This window comes from Thamnophis elegans, chromosome Z (assembly GCF_009769535.1).
Source record: "Thamnophis elegans isolate rThaEle1 chromosome Z, rThaEle1.pri, whole genome shotgun sequence".
NCBI lineage: Eukaryota > Metazoa > Chordata > Lepidosauria > Squamata > Colubridae > Thamnophis > Thamnophis elegans.
Genome location: NC_045558.1, coordinates 101,128,338 through 101,144,260, shown reverse-complemented (window position 1 = coordinate 101,144,260; position 15,923 = coordinate 101,128,338). Strand labels below are relative to the sequence as shown.

The window sequence follows — 15,923 nt, the reverse complement described above, 5'->3', positions numbered from 1 at the left end:
AGTCTTTCATAATCTTTCATGTCTGAAACTTTTGCCTATAGTTCTCTGAATTGTCTCTACTATGTTTCCCAACTAAGCATGGTCAGAATTGAAGACTGCCGGTGGTTGTAAATTTAACAATATAAGAAAAAGTGAACAACATCCACAGGGGCATATAGTTTTCCATGGAATGACAAAATAATGTTACATCACAAGTTGCACTCTTCTGGGGGAAAGTAGACAAGTGATGGGGGTTGTGTTGTGGTATTGCTGGTATTAGACTGATTCTTCTTGCCCTGTCTGATGTCACTGCTTGAAAAGGCTACAGCATCTTCTCTACTTCTTTCTGCTTTAGCTGTACAACATTCATTCCAATCAGGACACTAGAAAAATTAAAGCTGTCAAGTAAGATGTTACAAATAAAGAACAGGAAGGTTATATTTCTTAATTTGTACCTGGGAGCTCTGCTTTTATTTATTTTATTTAGAAAGAACGCACCTTTATTTTATATAAGCAATAGCAGATTAAATGAATAGGTGAAAAATATCTGAAGAACTTCAGGCAGATTTTTCAGAAAATCAGGGAATAGGTACATTAGGTTCAAGAGTTTGGATACAAAAGTCAATAGGCAAAACTGACTGGGGAATTCTGGGAAGGCCACATATCTTAAAGTTACCAAGATTGAGAAAGACTGGTGCAGGATGTGCCCATAGAATAAGACAAGAGTTTTCGGTGGTTATATAATGTGTCTAGTTTCATCGGCTTGAATACAAACATCCAGGGATGAATATTCTTCACTGAAACTTCTTGGATTATAGCAGATGATAGGAAACTCCTATCTCAGTTACATTTGTTTTTTAATTAGCAGGATGAGAATGACATAATCTCATATAGCAAGCATCTTTGCATATAACATATCTAGCTGCAATTATCAGCTAATTTTGAAGGTGGGAGGTATGGTACCTGGATTCAGATATTTTCATACCCAGAAGTCACAGAAACCCAGAAAAATGCTACCCTCAGGATTTTCCAAGGGGATTTTAAGTAACTTTCAATACCCAATAGTATGCACTATGGACATCCTCCAAAATGTTAAAAACTGCAGCCAGATAATTCTTTCTAAATTACAGATAGTCCTTAACTTATAACCACAATTGAGATCAGAATTTCATTGCTAAGCAAGGTGGTTATTAAGTAAGTCCCACCAAATTTTACAACTTTTCAACAAATCATTGCAGTTGTGAAGTGAATCACATAGTCACTAAGCAAATCCAGCTTCCCCCATTGACTTTGCTTGTTGGAAGCCAGCTGAAAGTTTGCAGATGGTGATCACATGATCCCGGGATACTGCAACCATTTTAAATACATGCTGGTTGCCAAGCGCCCAAATTTTAATCACATGACTGTGGAGATACTGAGATGGTCATGGGACAGCCGGCTGTAAGTCACTGTTTTCAGTGTCATTGTAACTTTGGCTGGTCACTAAACAAATGGTTGTAAGCTGAGGACTACTTGTATTTGCTATTTCATCATTTCCACCAGTTTCATGTTTTGAGACCTCAACTAAGCAGCTTTTATTACAAATAACATTTCAAACTGCCTTGATCTTTTTATAAAGTGATTAAATGTCTCAAACAAGATCTCCAAGGCATTAACTAACAGTACGGGGAAATCCTGTTAGAAATACCTGAGCCCTGGTCTCCTGCAGCTGCTTCACCTCTGCCTGCAGCCTTTCACATTCATTCTTCAACTGCTCTTCCCGGTGCTGACAATTCTGGATTTCCTGCCTTGACTTCTCAAGCTCTACTTCCAACCTTTGGACCTCCAAAGCTTCTGCCTGTTCCAGGCTCCGTGAGCTCGGCCAGTTCATTGAGCGGTCCAGTACTAGGGATGGTGGGAGGAGAGATATAGAGGAAATCATTATCAAAGAGGTCAGGATGGAAGATAGACTGGCAGGGCTAAATGTGATAAAGGACCATTATATTCAGTTCCTAAGAACTGGAATTGCAAAGAAATAAGACTCTTTGAACTTTTTTTTAAGGACAAATAATTTATAATAACAATACTGGGCAATTGCTTCCGAAAATAACCCCTATGTAACAATGATCTTTGGTAATCATATAAAACTAGCAGAAGGAATATCTCCTGACCAGACTTCAAAATATGAAAGCAGGTTAATTTCTAAGTCTTAGGCCATAATTAATAACAGAACACTCAGCTTATTGACTTCAGTTATTGATTTTAAATATTCATAATGATGAAATTAGGAAGAAAAAGCAGAGAATAAATAATTATTGATATGGAGGCTATGATCTGTTGCAATAAGTTTTGAGAGTTCTGGACAGTACTGGCTCCTGAATTGAGATGTGCCAGCAAATGTACTTGCTTTTCCTTTGTTAGAGCCTTTTCTCCATCAGTTAGTCCATCTGGCTGTGCTGGGAGCCTTCAAAATATCAAAAGGATAGTGCACCTAACCATCCAGTTAATTTCTGCAGTGTCTTAGACAGGGTCAAAACAGAACAATCGTGGGAAATTAAAAAGAAAAAGAAACATATGTGGCACTGCTAGGTGAAATAAAGAAAGAGGGGGGGGGAGCAAATCCTAAAGTGGGACTATTATACCCAAATGATCTTTCAAGTTTGTTTTCCCATGTCTTTAAAAGGTGCTTCAGTTATACTTATGATTGTATTCTCACTAAAACCGATCTCAGGCCTCAAAGCTTTATATAGAGCTTCCAGATCCCATTCTAAACTGTAAATTCATGGGATAGTTTATTTTTATTTGAATTTAATGTTTAATTTTTAGTCTGGCCCTACATATGGTGTTGGGCATGCCTGGAGCACACATCTAAAAAACCAGTTATGGTCCTGGGTCTGAAAAAGACCAGCTAACTCTATTATAGGGATTGACTATTCAATTGCTAAATTCCTTTTGTAATCCAACACCTAAAAATTGAGAAGCTAAGCTTCCGCTCTGATTTGCCTCAAATAACATAGCCATATATTGTCATGATCAACAAGCATTTCAGATCTTCTCAGAGATGGACAGCTGCCCTCTATTAAAATGCAGGAACACTGCTCCAAAAATGAATAGGTAATAGGTAAAACTATCCAGAAAACTGGACTCTGGGAAAAGATTCACCAATCAATCATTTTATCCTTTTCCTGTATTTCTTATGTTTTTCCTAGGAATTCAAAGCAAGTAAAGATCAAAGAGAAAGCAATATTTTGGAAATGGACTAGTCTGCATGCACCCAAGATTCAAGGAATCGTAGCACCACCTACTGGCTGACAAATGTTAGTGCCATAATGTGAATAATCTCCATTTACACATAGGAAACAGATAGATTGGGCTATGCCAGCCTGACATATAAAGTTCTGAATTATCAATGTACTTTCTACATTTTTCCAATCCTTTAAAAAATTGCCTGTGGATCTCTTGCTGGCATTGCTGTACATTTTCAACTGGATATTAATTCTATATTACAGTGGCAAATTTCAAAGAATTTATGTTATATGTTATTTGCCTGTGTTGTATGTCTGTATATTATATTACAAATTTTTACTAGATAATACTTCCTTTTAACTATTAGTTTTTAATTCAGTATTTTAATTATTTATTTTAAATGCCAAGATTGTTGCACAATAAAAATGAAAGATACTAATATTATAATTTAATAAATTATATATAATATAATTTATTATATATTTTATTTCTATTCTATAAATGAACAAATAAATGTTGATGAGTCAATGTACTACTGGAAGGCAAGATTTTGCCTCAAGTCTCTAGATCCAGCGTCTGAGTAGCTGACCTCAGAGTCTGAAAATGAGTATCTGACTTCAAAAGGTATATTTGATCACATAAATCCCTTCATCTACTGCCTCTCTGAAATCTGATCACTGACCTATTTCTGATCACATCTTTCACTGACCCTTTAGAGATTCAGCTATTTTTCATAAACTATGATTACTGCCTACATTTGATCTCAACCATCTGCAGTCCTTTTAACCCTGTAGGCTGTTCGAATCCCAAGTACAGGTCTCCTGTGTGAGCAGGGGGTTGGACTAGATGACCTCCAAGGTCCTTCTAACTCTGTTACTGTTAACTCATACTGTTGGTTCCAAAACTGATTTTCCCAAATTGTAGTGCCACATTTTGGTTAATGCAGTATTCTCCAATTGGGTACCTTCAGATGTGCTGCAGCTACAATTCCCAATATTTTTACCCAGGATATATAATTCTGGGATTTGTGGTTTCAGACTTTGGATCAATTGAGTATAACTGGTTTCAAACCTAACAGTTAATACCTTGTTTTCTGGACTAGAAATTTTTTAAAAAATCACCATGAGTGCCATGAAGTGATCGGAACTGAACTTCTTGATTTTGAAGTTGAGAGTTGAGATTCTGGAAAGTGTTGCCATCTCTCTGCCTTAACTGCTGCTCCAGGCTCCGAATGCGATTCAGGTGTGTATCAACAAGTGCTCTCTGCAGAAAGACCAAGATAGAAATAGATGTTGTGATAGAAAAGATAGTAAGCAGAGAAGCCTTCAAATCCAAAGAAGCTGCCCTCAACTTCGCCTCGCCTCCAATCTAAGACCAATCCCCTCTCTTCTGAAGAGTTTCATTCTGAGTTCATTCTGATCCTGATCAACTTTTACTTCATTTTAGTTTTCTTTTTTGTTTCAATTATTTATTAATTCATCAGAATCTAAAATACAGGAATACAAAGTAAAAAAATAAAAATAATAGAAAATAGGGGAAAGGAAGGGAAAGAGGAAAAGGCGAAGGGAAAAGGGGAAAAGAAAGAGTAAAATATTGACTTCTGACTAGTAGAATAAGGTATTCTTAAAAATATAACCCCAACTTTTTACTTATACATAGTAATATCATTTCTATAACAACAAACCTATCTAGTCAGTAAAACCCCAAATCAAAATTTCATTTCATTTTTTCCCCATCTCCAGCATTTTTTTTCCAAATCCAGCAAAAAGTCTAAAAGTGGTTTCCAAGTAGAAACATTTGTTTTCTTTAATCAGTCAATTTAGCCATCTCTGCTAACACCATCAACTTTGCAGCCATTTGTTCAAAGTATCCTTCCATTCTTGGGCATTGAGTAATTAATAACACTTCAGCTAAAGATTTTATGTTGCACTCAGCCAAAAAAACAAATCTGCTCAATAATAGCATCTTAATTTCATTCAGGGCTCATATATTAAGCAAGAGTATAGCTAAAACAATAACAATTTCTGATAATGCTCCAATTATATTAGGTCTTTTCAATCCATGATCTCAATTTTGCTTCCTTTTAAATGGAGATTAAATATCTAATTGTTACATAATGTTTGGCTCAAAGACAGCATTGCTAAAGGACTGTAAAATTCCTCCAAGGATATAATACAATTGAATAAAGAACATGCGAAGAAAGGTTGCAGGAATTGGGTGTGTCTAGCCGAATGAAAAGAAGGATTAGAGGTGACATGATAGCAGTGTTTCAATACCTAAGGGACTGTCACAAAGAAGAGGGGGTCAACTTATTCTCCAAAGCATCTGAAGGCAAGACAAAAAGCAATGGAAGGAAATAATCAAGGAGAGAAACAATCTAGAACTAAGGAGAAATTTCCTGACAGAATAATTAATCAGTGGAACAACTTGACTCCAGAAGTTGTAAATGCTCCAACACTGGAAGTTTTTAAGAAGAGATTGGACGACCATTTCTCTGATATATTATAGGTCTTCTTGGTTGACCAGGAGGTTGGACTAGAAAACGTCTGAGGTCCCTTCCAACTGTTCTGTTCTGTTCTATTCTATTCATAGTGGTAAGTAGCTGGTAGATAGGAAGGAAAACCAAGTTCCATTAAGTAAACAAAAGGACATACAGAATTATAGCATTTTGTTCTATTTATACGTGTAATAATTCTGAAAATATTAAGTTTAGAGATTGTAGATTAACTCTAAACTCACTAAATTTATTGATGATCATGAAGATTTATTTAGCCAATTAAGAGAAGCTGAAATAGTATATTTCTAAACTGTTAAACTGCTTTGAACTGTTTAAATATTTAAAAAATACCAAATAAATATTATTTATATAAAAGGTTATATATAGTTTTTACCTTGTCAAACTAAAGTAATAGTGTTATTCTTTAACTAAATAAGGATCTCCACAGAAGGCCAACAAAAAAGCCTATTTACATTGTTAAATCAAGATGGAAAAAAAAAGGTTCACCACGTTGTTAATCTATAAACTAAAATGTTTATAAATAATTGTTTCCTAATCAATCTTGATTTATTCCTAAAAGAAACATAGACAATTAAATTATAGGTGTGTTATATGTTGTTAATGTGTTATGCGAAACATAATAAAATCCCATTTTATTTCCAAGAGCTATAGTGGCACAGTGGTTAGAATGCAGCATTGCAAGCTAATTCTGCTGTCTACTGGCTGCCAGCAGTTTAGTAGTTCTAATCTCACCAGGCTCAAGGTTAATTTAGCCTTCCATTGTTCCGAGGTTGGTAAAATGAGGACCCAGATTATTGGGGGCAATATGCTGACTCTGTACACTACTTGGAGAGGGCTGCAAAGCACTGTGAAGGGGTATATAAGTCTGCTATTGCTATATGCTTTGCTCTGCCTGGATATCTTCCCACATCTGATGAAGTCAAATGCATACAATATTTCTACAAACGTTATTGGAAATAAAATAGAGATTATCTGCAGGCTACAATGGCAGTTGGGACTGGGATTGCCATTGCTAAGCAATGCAGTTATAAAGCATTACATCATTCCTTCTTTCCTCTACAGTCACATGGAGCACTGAACATTTTGGCTGAACACTTTGTATTCTTGATCAGTGGCATCTGCAGGGTCAAATAGGGGGATAGAATAATGAAAGGAATGATACAAACGGATCCTATTTTGCACAAGTACTGTGACATTGAATGCACATTTAAAAGAGTTAGAGCTTGTGTCACACTGCTCCTTTTATCATTCTAAGAAAAGCAACAAACTCCTATTCCTGACTTAAGTCAGGGCAACATTTTTCTTTGTCACTGCTGAATAGAAAAACTGCTATTAGAATTGCTATTCTTCCTTAATTTGTATTCCTCTTTCAATGTTTCCAATTCATGTTAATTAATTGATGTGTACATGGCAGGGAAACATTTATGCATATAAAATAGTTTTCGGAGGCTTACACAAAGCATAGAAAAGAGATTTAGGTAGAGAAACCTGAAATATTAGAATTATTATTATCTTACACCTTTTTTATATGTAACTCAAGGAAGTGAACAAACCTAATACACCTGCCTTCTATTTCCCCCCCCAACAAAAACTCTGTGAGGTGAATTGGGCTGAGAGAATGATGGGGCCAAAATAATACAGCTAACTTTCATGCCTGAGGGTGGGCTAGCACTCGGTGTCCTTTTTCTAGTCAGCACCTTTACCACCACACTAAACTTTAAACATAATAATAAAAATCATACTAATTTTATTGTTACTTCAATTTAAGATGAGTAACTCATATTATTCAGATCTCAAATAGCAATAGCAATAGCAATAACAGTAGACTTATATACCGCTTCATAGGGCTTTCAGCCCTCTCTAAGAGGTTTACAGAGTTAGCATATTGCCCCCAACAACAATCCGGGTCCTCATTTTACCCACCTCGGAAGGATGGAAGGCTGAGTCAACCCTGAGCCGGTGAGATTTGAACCGCTGAACTGCTGATCTAGCAGTCAGCCTGCAGTGGTGCATTTAACCACCTTGGCTCAAAGGAGGTTTACTGAGCTAGTGCTAGATATTCAGCCTGTAAAGCAATATCATTTCTACCTGATATTAAAAGTACTATTCTTTATAGTACTATTCTCCCATAAAACTGTATTGTACTACTTATTGTCATCATGCTGACGGAGTGTAATCAAATCATTATGTACAACCATTTCTGGTCACAATGCCCACACAGATACATTTGTTTGTGTTGGAAGATTTTCAAATAAAATGGAAAAATTATATAATATATTTAATAATTCATTTGATTTGATTAATTTTTCATCTTCCCTAGGAAGTATAAATAAAATGGTATAACACAAGAAATTAATTCAATGTTGTTATGAGCTGCCAAGTTTACTGTAAGAAAACACTGCAAAGCTTAACTACATCAATGGAGTTTAAAATATGGGAATTAGCAAAGGATGTACATTTATATAGCAACCAATAATCTTGAAGAACCTTTTAATTAAATATTCACATTGAGTGTCATTTTATTTAGTTGTATAAACAAAGTAATTCCTAAGTCATTACATCCATCTGTAAAATATGTTTTAGAAATAATGAATATGAGTGTTTACTTATGTTTATTTTTCTTTAAATTGTGTGTGTGTTTGAGAGCATGTGTGTGTGCGCGTGCGCATACACATACATCTAATATAGCAATAGTAGCAGTTAGACTTATATACCGCTTCATAGGGCTTTCAGCCCTCTCTAAGCGGTTTACAGAGTCAGCATATTGCCCCCAACAACAATCCGGGTTTTCACAGCTGGCATCAATGAAGCAGTATTGAGCCTCATTCTCTGGCTAAAATAGAAAAGCCATCAAGGTCCATTAACATGCTAAAAGAAAAACATGACTGGTGCTCAAAAAAGAAGTTAATTGGAAACCAGCTTTCTTGGCCTCCCATGATATGGACCATGGATCAGCTTGCCAAGTTCAACTATAAGAGTCCAGTCAACTCATTTCAGCTGCCTGTGAATTGTCAAGAGAGGTACACCACAAAGCAGCTCACTCTCCCTTTGAAGATGCCAGCTATAGCTCCTGGAAAAACATCAGTACTAGACCCTGGCCATTTAGCTGAAAAGTCCATCATTGCTTCAAATCTTTCTCTTGTTTTTCTCTTTGACTTTTTTCTCTTTCCCATACTTTTTTTTTAATTGTTAACTTTCTTCCTATGTTTGAAAGAGGTTTGACTAGTTCTTTGTTTTCTTTTGGAGGTAGTCCTCGACTTATGACCACAATGGAGCCCAATATTTATGTCGTTAAATGAGAAATGTGTTAAGTAAGTTCTGTTCCATTTTACGACCTTTCTTGCCGCATTTGTGAAGTGAACCACTGTTAGTAACTCGGTTATTAAGTGAATCTGGCTTCCCTGTTGACTTTGCTTGTCAAAAGGTCACCCTGGGACAGTGCAATGGTTATAAATGTAAGTCAGTGTCCAAGCATCTGAACATACAGTAAATCATGTGATCATGGGGAGCTAGCATTGTATATCCTTTCCTCCAAACAGTCTTTGGGTGACCTTGCTTTGGACTTGTATTGCACCCTCTAAAAGAGTTATATGGCCCTACTGAATTTGTTCTGCTATATAACACCCTGGATTTCTGCCTCAAAATTACTTTTGCTGTTGAGTAAGAAATGTTGAATTACAGGGCTCCTTAGTTTGACTTACCAAGCAAAATTACGTTTTTCTTCAAAGCACACTTAAGGCCATTTATTATGATGCTTATAAGACTGAATAACAAGAATTGCAAGTTTTATATTAAGTTGTGTCCTAATGCACACTTCAAGGGAGGGCGGGAGTGGCAAAAGGGATCAAGGCCTGCCAACACAGTTCTGACTGGCTAAATAATAATCCTATAGCTCTTTATAATTAGTATAGCAGATTATCGTAGGTGGGGAATAAAAGAAAAGATATACCATTAAATCCATTAGTCACTGAATTCATGAGAAGTTCTAATTCTGCCATTCAAAACCAACCCCACTGAATAAGACAAATTGCCTCTGCATGATTCAGAAAGGCTTTTGGCAAAAGTCAGGGAAGCAAATGGCATTCCCTATTCACCTAAACTAAGATTCATGATGATTATGGCTATCCAAGCTATTTTGGAAGATGAAGCAAAAAATCTTAGAAATGTCCATGCCATCTGAGGCAGAGTTGCAGTTTATGGCAGCAAAACCTCATGGGACTTCTGAAATCTTTAGTGGCAAATCCAGAGACTTCCTAAGGTTGCCAGAAAATTACTGGTAGACTTTGATTACTAAGATCACCTAACAATTAGCAACAGCGGTCTCAGCACTCCCTGTTGCTGCTGTTTCATGAGGATTGCAAAATGATTAAACAAGTGTCAGATGGCTTGCAAGAAGGCCACGAGGCAAATAAGTATCTTGTGCCCAATGGAACAAGATGCATCATAAGCATGGTTGGACCTGGGGGTAGCTGCTACTGGGTAGGAGCGACTGATGAGATAAAGCACTATCACGGTGAGGCCAAGACCTATCCAAAGCAACTTGTGACCTTCCTTGTTGGCTTAGCTGTTGACTTTGTTTTGGGAAGCCAGCAGAGCAGTTGCAAATGGCAATCACATAACCATATGATGCTGCAACCATCATAAATCAAGCTAGTTGCCAAAACTGGTATCATGTGACTTGTGCTGGGGTGCTTGAATGGCTGGAACTTTTAGGGCCAGTCATAAATACCACTCAGCACCATTGTAATTTCAGAATCCCTGATTGAGTAGTGATTAAACAAGGGCTAGCTGTGTAATTTTTTAATGTGATAGAAGTTAAAACAATAAAACTGTCACCAGTTCCATGTTTGGTTTATATTGTTTTACTGTTTTTGTTGATGTTGTTTGACATGGCTTTTATAATCTGTAATGAATGAATCAAAATTTATTTAAGGTTCAAGACCAAACACAATAAAAGACTAGTAATCAATAACTGCAAAAAAATGTGAGAAAATCCTAACACAATTAGCAGCTAACAATTAATAGCCTGAGGGAGGAACCAGATGGCTTCTAACAGCTAAAGCTATAAATAAGAATTTTACATCCTTCTTAGAAGAATGGTCACCAAGGAGAAGGGTAATAACTTCCTGGCCACAATAGCAATTAGTGTTATTAACAATTGGAAGTATTAAACTTCATTGTCCCCGAGTGTACAATGGACATTTCATAGAGCCAAGGTGGCGCAGTGGTTAAATGCAGCACTGCAGGCTACTGCTAGATCAGCAGGTCAGCGGTTCAAATCTCACCGGCTCAGGGTTGACTCAGCCTTCCATCCTTCCGAGGTGGGTAAAATGAGGACCCAGATTGTTGGGGGCAATATGCTGACTCTCTGTAAACCGCTTAGAGAGGCCTGAAAGGCCTATGAAGCGGTATATAAGTCTACTGCTATTGCTATTGCTATTGCTAATAGCACATGTGAAATGGATTCCAACCAAGTCTTAATTTGTCTTAAAGAAACAAATTTGGATTTCATAGAGGCGGCCTATAAATCTACTGGTTGTTGCCCTAACATTTAGCACCCAATTCTGACCAGAGTAAATAGTTTCCTACCTGAAGGATATAAAATGTGATAGAAATATCTAGGGACAGATCTTGGAGGAGGAACAATTGTGCTATAGCAATAGCATTAGCTCTTAGACTTACATATCACTTTACAGCGCTCTACAGTCCTCTCTAAGTGGTTTACAGAGTCAACATATTGCTCCCAACAATCTGGGTCCTCATTTCATCCACCTCAGAAGGATGGAAGGCTGAGTCAATCTTGAGCCTGGCGAGATTTGGAACTGCCAAATTGAAGGCAGTCAGCAGTCAGCAGTCAGCAGAAGTAGCCTGCAGTACTGCACTCTAACCACTGCGCCATCATGGCTCATAAAACAGTTGGAAGAGTTTGGTTCTATAATAATCTCTGTAAATCACCAAATCTCTGGATTTCAGCAGGGTAGAAATTTGAAAACTAAACCAATACATACAAAAATGTTAGTGATTCTATTAAAGATATTATGATGCCAGTTTAGAGTAGTTAAGCAGTAAGCTAGAAAACAGTTTTCTGTGAGTTCTAGTCCCACCTTGTGTGTGGATAGGTTCGCTGCCCTGAGTTATTTGTAAACTAATACAAAGACAGGATATAAATAAATAAAATAAAAAATAAAATTAATCATGTTATTAAATTATTTTCAAGGAGCTTTAACTAAATCTACTGTGACCCAACAAATGCGCTCCGACAAAACCATGCCGCGACAAAACAAACAACATAGTGGGACGCGAAAACAACATTGGGGGTTAGGGTTGTTTTCGCGTCCCACTATTTTGTTTGTTTCGTCGTGGCGCGGTTTCGTCGGCACGCATTTGTCGGGCGCGCATTTGTCGGTGAACCAAATCTACAAATAAGTTAAATGAAATTTCATTTTATATTCCTCTGCCACCATATTCTTGATTATAATTTTTGCTGTATCCCCATAACAAAATGTGCTGACGACGGGTATATTGGTGACTGGGGTAGAGTGAGGGAGTAGAAAAGGTCAAGGGGATAGTCATCACTGTGCAACTGAACCCCTTCCCCCTGTTTTACAAGTGTAATATTCATATTCATAAAAAGGGAAAGTCTTCAATCATATGAAGACTTAGTGTAGGTGTGCAATAAGTATGGGTGTATCAAATTCAATTTCATTGAGGGCTGCATCAGGGTTGTGCTTGACCTCGGGGGTCCAGGGTGGGCATGGTCACCTCAACCTCACTTATGTTGGCGCATGTGGTGGCCTGAGTGCTTTGCCAGCAAAAACGGGTTCTCGAACTCTGTTTTTGGCTGCAACGGCTTCCTGCAACCCTCTGCCAATGAAAATGGAGCAGCGGGCCCTCACTGGCAGAGGATTGCAAGAGGCAGAGCTTGGAAACCCATTTTTGCTGGCAGAGGCAGCATGGGCCAGTCCTTCACTGTTTCCAGGGCAGCCTCTTGGGCCAGATCTAAGCACCCTAGAGGCCGGATCCAGCCTTGAGTTTGACACTCCTGTATTAGTGGCTACCATCTGATACAATGTCATCTCTTGCAGAGGTCCTTGGCTGGCAGAGATACATGTTGTTACCCAGTGAAATAGTATTTCAGTCAAACAGGTGCAAACATGGCTATTTTCTCAGTCTAATAAATCACATCATCAAGAATGGGAGCAGGAGAAAATGCATGACCAAGAAAGTAGTTGACACCCACCATTTGGCCCAGCTCTGACTCAAGGTCCGTTTTTTCCATACACAGCTTCTCATAGGCTTGGATCATCTCCTCCATCTGTTCTTCCCTTTCCTTGCTTTTTTGCAGCTGGTTTAGAGAGAAAAAGATAGGAAACAAATGAGCAAAAATCACATTCAGCAGCCACTAATTATCTAAATCTGTGACTGCCAGTTTCAAAAGCTGGAGACAGGCAATTGCATATTCCCTGCATTTTAGACCGTTGCACCATCTTCTGCCCCATATTAAACTCAGGGAAATCTGTTTTTTCTGTTTGTCTCCTGAGTCAGATGTGTTCAATCAGCTTGCTAATCAGCAGATAATTGTGTGGGTTGCTGTAGTAAAACAAAGCAAACCTGGATGGTCCTCCTGAATTAGGAAGATCATTCAGCAAAAATGGCAGCAATTCATACTGAATTTGGAGCCAGGTACAGATATCATTTCAGAAAAGAAATGCGGAAGAACTCATTTTACAGTTAAAGAATGCTCAAGCTGCAGCTATTTTCACACTGAAAAGTGCTGAAGATATCCTGAGAAAGTTTCCATTTATACAACTGTATGTACCTGCAAAATCTATTTACTAGGGATGAAAATGAGGTGAATATTAATTACTCCACAGTAATTAATAGTTCATTATCTCCATTGCTCCAAAAAAAGAATTCATGTACCGGTAATCTATTTTCAACTAATATTTTTTCATGGGCACATACTGTTCACTTAGCATTCTTTTTGGATACATTTGGAATCAGCAATCTTTTCTTTTTGGGAGGTATTATGAGGCAAGAGTAGGTGTTTTAGATCTTTGCAGAAGTTCAAATGCATTTAACCTACTAGTCCCCAAAACTTTGGTTAGTTTTCTTCTAGTTCGCCTCTATAGGGAGAGGTGTTAATTGATGCAATGGATATTTTAAGTATCTCATCCAAAATATCTATTCTACTTATCCCCCACCGAAATATTTTAAAATGCCCCAAAATGAAGAAGTTAGCATCCTCTACTCCAAGATTGTCCCAATGTCATAGTAGAAATATTAATTTCATGGAAAAAAGTCAATGCAGCTGAATTTTGGATTAGATTACTGTGCATTTATTAATTCAACTCACTGCTCCAGCAACTCATACTGGATATTTAATTGAGATAGAAAGGGAAATAGTTGCAGCATCATTGCTGTCACTAATTATTTTGATTTTGTCTCCTCCAAGTAAGCATTCTTTCTGACTGCCCTGAAGTTTTTAACTTTATTCAAATGACCTGAGCAGAAACTCTCCCTCAGACTTCCCAACTTAACATGAGAAGGATGGGATTTCACTATTTTAAGCCATTATGTGACAAGTGTAATCCCTGTAAGAGGGTTCTATTTCAGTAGTAATTCTATAAAAAAAATTCACAATACCAAGAATGTAGAATATTCAACAAAATTTGTTTGATAGAGATCTTCTAGCAATATTAATTCCTAAGCCATATACCAGGATTTTTTTATAAAAAGCCATACATACCAATACAATTAGCAAATCACTTTGTCAAAAACAAGTAAATTCTGCATCCTGAATAAGACATTAATTAAATATTGTCTGCATACATTTTGCTTTTCAGATGTAATTTTCTTTTCAATTTCTATCAAAGTTAAGAAGTCCCTGTAAGCAATCCACAGTGTGAGAGCTGAAACTTATGAAGTAGAAGACTAGAAAGGACCATCAAGTAAAAATATCTTAACTGCCTTTTAAAGCCACACATACACAAAAAAGAAGCTAAATATCTGTTTATTCAGAAGGGTGAAAGGAAAAAGCCAGAATTTAAATAATGGACCACAAAACATGCCCCTCCCTCCCTCCACTTACTTACTTACTTACTTACTTACTTACTTACTTACTTACTTACTTACTTCTTACTTACTTACTTACTTACTTACTTACTTACTTACTTACTTACTTACTTACTGCACTGTCATGAGCAAATGAATCATTGCATCTGAGGCCTTCTTTTTGTCTGCAATAAAAATTGTGAGCCAAGGAATGCCTGGAAGTCTCCTGGCAAGTCTGGCCAAAAACTGAATTTAGGGCGAAGTGTCTGGGTTTATTACCTACCCTGGGTGTGAAGTTTGACACAGAACACTGAAAATTAAGCACTAGAATCTTTGCTTCATCCTTCTCTTCTAGTGACAAGAGAACTGAAAATGTTTTAAGAGAAGGAATGCAGATGGTCCGTTACTAAATTAAGAATAACACTGGAATAAGATTTCAACTACCGATCTATCAAAAATATGCCATTCCAAATTATTGAAGAACAACAGAAGGGGATGGTACCTTGACTCCCACCTCAATTCTTCCCTATCTTTTTCTCCTCCCCACCCCAACAACATTTAATCTTTAGTACAATACTCCCAGTCTTTTCATGGAACTTTTCCCTTGGTGGGAAAAGTCTGCATACAAACCAAGTAAGATACGAAATGCAATTCTTGTTTCTCTAGCTGTGATAATCCTTCTTTCTTTTACAAGGAACAAGATTTACAACATGGTTGATTTCAAATTGTCAAGCAGGGGAGCTGATGCCACCTAGCCAAATTACTGAGTCTGTTTAGAGCTAGACATTGTGTTCTTCATCACAACCATAAGTGGCTGAAAACCTGTTAGAACTGAAAATAGCAGATACAGTATTTTTTACAGAATTTAGACCTTAATCTGAAAATCAAATTCTGTACTTGTGTGATGAGTTCATATTAATGTAAAATTTAAATATATTTATAAAACATCTTTCTTAGTGTGTCCAGTCAATATGTATGTATGTGTGTGTGTGTGTGTGTATGTATGTATGTATGCATGTATGTATGTATTCTGTCTGTCTTATTCTCTGTCTGTGTTTCTCTGTCTCTGTCTCTCTCTATCTACACACCAAATAATAATCTCAAGGTGATCTTAATATTAAATATGATCGTTAGCTTCAGATAAAAA

At 37.0% G+C, this 15,923-nt stretch overlaps 1 protein-coding gene across 3 annotated transcripts in view; it reads right to left on the bottom strand.

The window, feature by feature from the left end:
* Window positions 1-15,923, bottom strand: part of TBKBP1 (TBK1 binding protein 1) — a 74,947-nt gene that overhangs the window by 33,513 nt on the left and 25,511 nt on the right. For all 3 annotated transcript variants that reach the window (XM_032237532.1, XM_032237531.1, XM_032237534.1), the window contains exons 4-6: window positions 12,963-13,067; window positions 4,326-4,467; window positions 1,667-1,863 (exon numbers count right to left, since the gene is read on the bottom strand). In XM_032237532.1, coding sequence (XP_032093423.1) covers window positions 1,667-1,863; window positions 4,326-4,467; window positions 12,963-13,067 — 444 coding nt within the window. The remainder of the gene's footprint in view (window positions 1-1,666; window positions 1,864-4,325; window positions 4,468-12,962; window positions 13,068-15,923) is intronic.